Genomic DNA, 5,542 nt, shown 5'->3' with positions numbered 1-5,542 from the left:
AAATTTTTTAGATAAATTACGCATTTAATCATTCAATTATCGTGATTCTCTTTTAGTCAGTTCGATAACTTTTTAATTATTATGTTTTAATTTATTTTTATAAACCATCATTAATATTACATTTTAATTTCATTTTAATTATTCATCATTTAAAAATTAACAATGATAACGACATGTTATTATTATAAGATAATATCATATCAATATCAATAATTTTGTTTAATTTCTCAATGGTAGGTAACCGTTGAGTCATCTCTTTTGCTAATAGAACTAATGATCTTAGGATAATCTTGGGATTATTACGAGGGATCAGGAATACTTTCTCGATATTCACGCGCTGGCTCCATTATTGCTTTGTGATGAAGTGTAGGATTTGTAGGCCATGAGTCTTATGATGTGTCAACATCTGAGAAAGTCATATCTCTATTGGAATTTGTCTATTCAGTTGCCTGAGATATCTCTACAATTCTCTGCACTGGATACCCAATTTCCTAACATAATTATGATAAATTCTGTGAATCCACGCCGTAGGAAATGATCCTAACTGCTTTGATGCTCCATGTTGCAAGAAATAATATGGCTTGTAGAGGATAATCATCACAAACAAATCAGGGATTCTGAGAGATTTTTTGTCAACCATGTTCAACCATTGGTGTAGAGGGTAAAACCATTGTAAAATAGTGAAAAGGTTATTTGTCTCCGTACAGTTTTATCAATAAAATATTGAAGGTCTAGTAAATTGAACTGAATAGCTACATGGTGTATGTGAGTGAAATACCATAGTAACTATTTCAATTCATCTAGTACCTCAGTAAATTCAAAATGCAGTGGATGGATAAAGGCATGTTCAGGATGTAGGCCATGAGGTTTTAGAATTAACCCAGATCTAACTGGTATTCAAATATCATATCGAATGAGTAAAATAAAATCAAAACAATAGGTGGGTTGATTAAATACACAATTTAGCCAAAATTTTATCATCATATATTTTATTTAATAATTTATCTCATATTACTAATTGTTCTAATAAGATAAAATAATAAATTACTTAATTTTTGTATTATAAATAAAATAATTAAATTTTATCATCATATATTTTATTTATAATTTATCTCATATTACTAATTGAACTAATAAGATAAAATAATAAATTACATAATTTTTGTATTATAAATAAAATAATTAAATTGAAATAGTTACATTTAAGATAATTAATTATCGTTACGAACGAAGTAAACTAAATTAAAAAGTTATTGAATCTTTACTGTTTGTAAACTGAATTAGTTTGTTGCATATAATTTAAATTTTAATATAATTAAGATTGAATAGTTTGTCCGAGGGATCCTTGTTTCGACTCTTCGCCTTTACTAAAGAGAAGGTTACGTAGACAATTGAATAAAAAAAATTATAATCGACGATCAAAATAGGAAAAAAAATATTAGTGACGTTTTAAACCACGTCAAAAAGGGCAGTCAACTCTTTTAAACCCAAAAATAAAAATTAAGGACACCACCTTGTTTTCGCGTCTTTATCTACAAACTGCTGCTGTCTTTTGAACTTCTTTAATTAAGCCCTGAAAATCGAGGCGTTAACGTCAACTCTGAATCAGGAGGACTCGTTGCGGTTAACCCCTCAATTAGAACTTAAGACTTGCCGTCTTTTCATGATCGGAGCTTTTAATTCAGCGATAAGAAGAAAAATCAATGGAGAAATCGATGCTTGTTAAGGATGTTCAACAATTCAATGGAAATCTCCCCCACTCTCTTTCTTCCGCCTCTCAAAGACATGTAACGTACAGGTTTGTTCTTTCTTTTTTGCGGTGTGAGTTCTGATTGGTTCGCTTGTTGAATTTGATGTTTGAAATTTTCGATTTTTTATTTCTGGGTTTTGTTTGTTATGACATAATTGATTCTGGGTTTTCTGTTTCTTATTGATTGTTTAAGGATCTTGACTGTGTTACATCGTGTAAAGTTTTTAACTTCGCCTCCATTGACTGCGAATAAAGTGTTAATCATTAACTGCTTTAATTGGAGATCTAAGGCTGAGTTCTAAAAAGACCTTTTATTGAGATGAAAAACTTCATGAAAATTAAGGATTGTTAAGGGGAGTGGGACCACTTGGTATGACAATGATGTATATATATACACACACACATAAAGAAGACCACCTTCTTTCACCATTATATTGCATATATATTGTGAAATTGGCTTTAGTTGATGTGATTTCTGTGCAAAAACCAGTTGCTTAAATTTCACCATGGTCAGTGGCTATGTTATTTTTTTCAAGTATTTGTCCGGTTCCGGCTCAGGCATATTCAATTTTTTTTTCTAGGCATTTTCATGTATTTAGAGGATTATCCCGTGTCTATGTCTGAATGTGTTGGAGATAGGTACACAAATATGGAGAGTCAGGAGTAACGTAGGGCAATGTGAATGTAGCAGCGGTAGTAGAATATTGCTTGCTGTTAAAATTTACGGATCGGGGATGATGGGGGTTCAGAATTAGCTAACTTCTTTGTGTTTCTCTTTTTTCTGGGATAATATTCTGGTTGTTGATGGCTGGGGACGCCATAGAATTTGTTCATCTTACATGTATATTAGGATGCTCAAGAACTGATTGTATATGTTACTTTGCATTCATGATAACTTCGAATTCTTCGGATACTCTAGCTTGCTTGATAGTTGCCAGATACACGTGGTTGTGAAACATTGAAAGATTTGATTTTTTTTTGTTGCAGAGTCGTTATTTTGCATCTATGGTAGCTTCAAAATTTTCAGATACTCTAGCTTGCTTGATAGTTGTTAGATATGTAGTTGTGAAACATTGAAAGATTCGATTTGATCGGTTGCAGAGTTGTTATTTTGCATTTATGTTAACTTCGAACTCTTCAGATACTCTAGCCTGCTTGATACTTGGTAGTTATGTAGTAATGAAACATCTGAAGAATTCGATGTTTATCGGTTGTTTGAGTTGTAATTTGATTGCAATGCCTTTTAAACCACAATACCTTCCTTGTGAACCTCTTGATGTTGCAATATTGAAACTTGGCCGTAAACATGGAATATATGCATCGTGTTTTCGTGTTTCTGAACCCAAGATAAAATGGTGAAAACAATTCTTTCTTGCAGTTGCGGTTCTTGTGGGTATGAGCTGAACTTAAGTTCCTCTAGTCGAAACACCGCAACAATAGGCTCTAAGTACGGAAAATCAATGAAGCGAGGGATTATATCATTCTTTAGTATAGATGAGAGTAGATTTACACAAGTTGATGAGTTCCGATGGGGTCCTTACTTTTCAAAGCATTCATGGGGCTTGTTCCGCCGTAGAACCAAACTTGTTTGCCGCAAGTGTGGCAATCATATTGGAAATGCTTATGAAGATAGAACTTCAGGCCACCCTATTGCACTAGATGGATTGGATTCAACCGCCGGTAATGAAGGTTCCAGTTGTAGAAAATACGATATTCGGATCCGTGCCCTACAACCTTCATCTGCCGAAAAACCCGGTACTCCATTTTTTATGTGATCCAGTGCTGTCTTCATCGTTATTGTAATTGCATTATCAACTAGGCTTCGTTTTCCAGTGCTGTCTTCATCGTTATTGTAATTGCATTATCAACTAGGCTTCGTTTTCTTTTTGTTGGATTGTTATTGTCTATAGTTGTTTTGAATCCTTCCATTCTATGCTTTCGTTTTGTCCCTGTTACTCGGTGGTAAGAACCGAGTAAGGGTACTTGTCCAGCACAAGTATGTTCAAATTCCAAGATTCTCATGTATTTTATTATATGATATATACCATTATCAATATTAAAACTTTTATAATTTGCCGATCATAAAGTCAGAGCTCTAAAATTTCCAGAAAAAGAAAGCCACCGTCCAACATCTTCTGCAACCATTAACTTCGCCGAAATTATCTCATTCTCTCCCCCTTTTTTTCCTTCTATATTGTGGTTTAGATTTTTAAGAAAATCTTTAAAATTATTTAAATTTTTTAGGCAAAAGGGTAGCTTTTTCCATTGCAATAGATTCAATTTGTCATTTTGTTTCTATCGTATCTTCGCATCAATTTGACCCTTAAAGTTGTTCAATTGCATCATTATATATCATATTCCTAACTTAAAACCCCAAACCACAATCAAAACTCTAAATCTTAATTTAGGGTATATAGTTTAGGGTTTAGGTTAGGGGTAGAGTATAGAATGATGAAATTAAACAATTTTGAGGGTTAAATTGAAATACGATAGGGTCAAAAATGATAAATCGGGTCTACTACAGGGGTAAAGATTATATCCTTAAACCAATTGTTTTATTTAATGATTGTTTTTTTGGACCACTTTCTATGTTATCTACCATTAGATTGTGTCGAATTTTAACGTTTTAAAAATTGAGTTTATACGGATGACGATTGATTCAATTTTGTATATTAATGGGTAAGGGATAAGTATGTCTGGTCGGTTATTGATAGCTTACATTTTTTGGTTTGAACATAAGTCTTGATTGATGAAGATTCGATCGTGGGTTAGTAGTTGGCTCGAGTGAGGAGAGAAAATGAAAGTAGAAGAAAATGAATTTGTGTGGGTGAGAGAACAGGAGACGAGAGAAAATGCTTTGATGGGCTTTTATGCTGAACTTTTGGTCACTGATGTCGAGCATAGAAGTATGATGTATTAAAAATAAAATCGAGGTGATGAGTTTGGATTACACTGTAACATTTACTGTATTTATCAAAATAAAATAAAAAGTTGGGTGCCCTACAACCCGAGATGTTTAACCCCAATGACCTATTGGGCCAAGAAAACCTGTCTTTAATACTGCAATGATGAGGTGCAACCCAACATTGAAACAATGTTTAGGATTAGGATTTTGTGGGAAAAGAAAATCGTGTCAGTGTTTCTGAATTCTGATATATATATATATATTGGAAAGCAGTGTTTCTGATATTTGTTTTCTGATGTTGACGACAGTCAACGTTGTCTAGTGATTGTCAGTTTCACGCTGTGGCTGCTGTTCTAAATCCCTGACACCATAAAAACACTCCGAAAGACATTAAATTGCAGCATTATGCAGGTTGGATTATCTGTCCATTTTGGTCTATAACTATACATACCTGATACCACTATACTTTATGTTTTTTATAAAAAAAATAAAATAAAATATATTTAAATACGATTCAACTAGCATTCGTGATAATAAATTTATTATTATTCCTTGAAGATTCGGTTCGAGCATTGTCGACGTCAGGGATGTGAGCATTTAATGTCAAAATGTAAAGAGTTATCTTTCAACAGATACTACCTTACACTTGCATCATATTAATAAAAAATAAAAAATATTTAATTTTTTTAATTATTTCAATTCCGTGCGTCCTTACTAGAAAGCGGGGAGGAGTAAACAAATGAAATCATCATTTATAGATATATCTATAAATTAATTATAAAAAAGAAAAGAGAATATCTTATTAATATACTATATCGTACATGAGTAAAAATGTAAAGTTGCGATGGGGGTCAGGAAAATAGAAATTAATTACCATAACTTAGCAA

At 32.5% G+C, this 5,542-nt stretch overlaps 1 protein-coding gene across 1 annotated transcript; it reads left to right on the top strand.

The window, feature by feature from the left end:
• Nucleotides 1-1,578: 1,578 nt before the first annotated feature.
• LOC120157562 (uncharacterized protein At4g08330, chloroplastic-like) lies at nt 1,579-3,574 on the top strand. Its single transcript, XM_039168657.1, has 2 exons — nt 1,579-1,798; nt 3,129-3,574. The coding sequence occupies exons 1-2, from the start codon at nt 1,704-1,706 to the stop codon at nt 3,523-3,525; spliced, it is 492 nt and encodes a 163-aa protein (XP_039024588.1). The 5' UTR covers nt 1,579-1,703; the 3' UTR covers nt 3,526-3,574.
• The last annotated feature ends 1,968 nt before the right edge of the window (nt 3,575-5,542 follow it).

This window comes from Hibiscus syriacus, unplaced genomic scaffold (genome assembly GCF_006381635.1).
Source record: "Hibiscus syriacus cultivar Baekdansim isolate YM2019G1 unplaced genomic scaffold, ASM638163v2 tig00111273_pilon, whole genome shotgun sequence".
Taxonomy (NCBI): domain Eukaryota; kingdom Viridiplantae; phylum Streptophyta; class Magnoliopsida; order Malvales; family Malvaceae; genus Hibiscus; species Hibiscus syriacus.
This window is presented reverse-complemented; position numbering and strand designations above follow the sequence as displayed.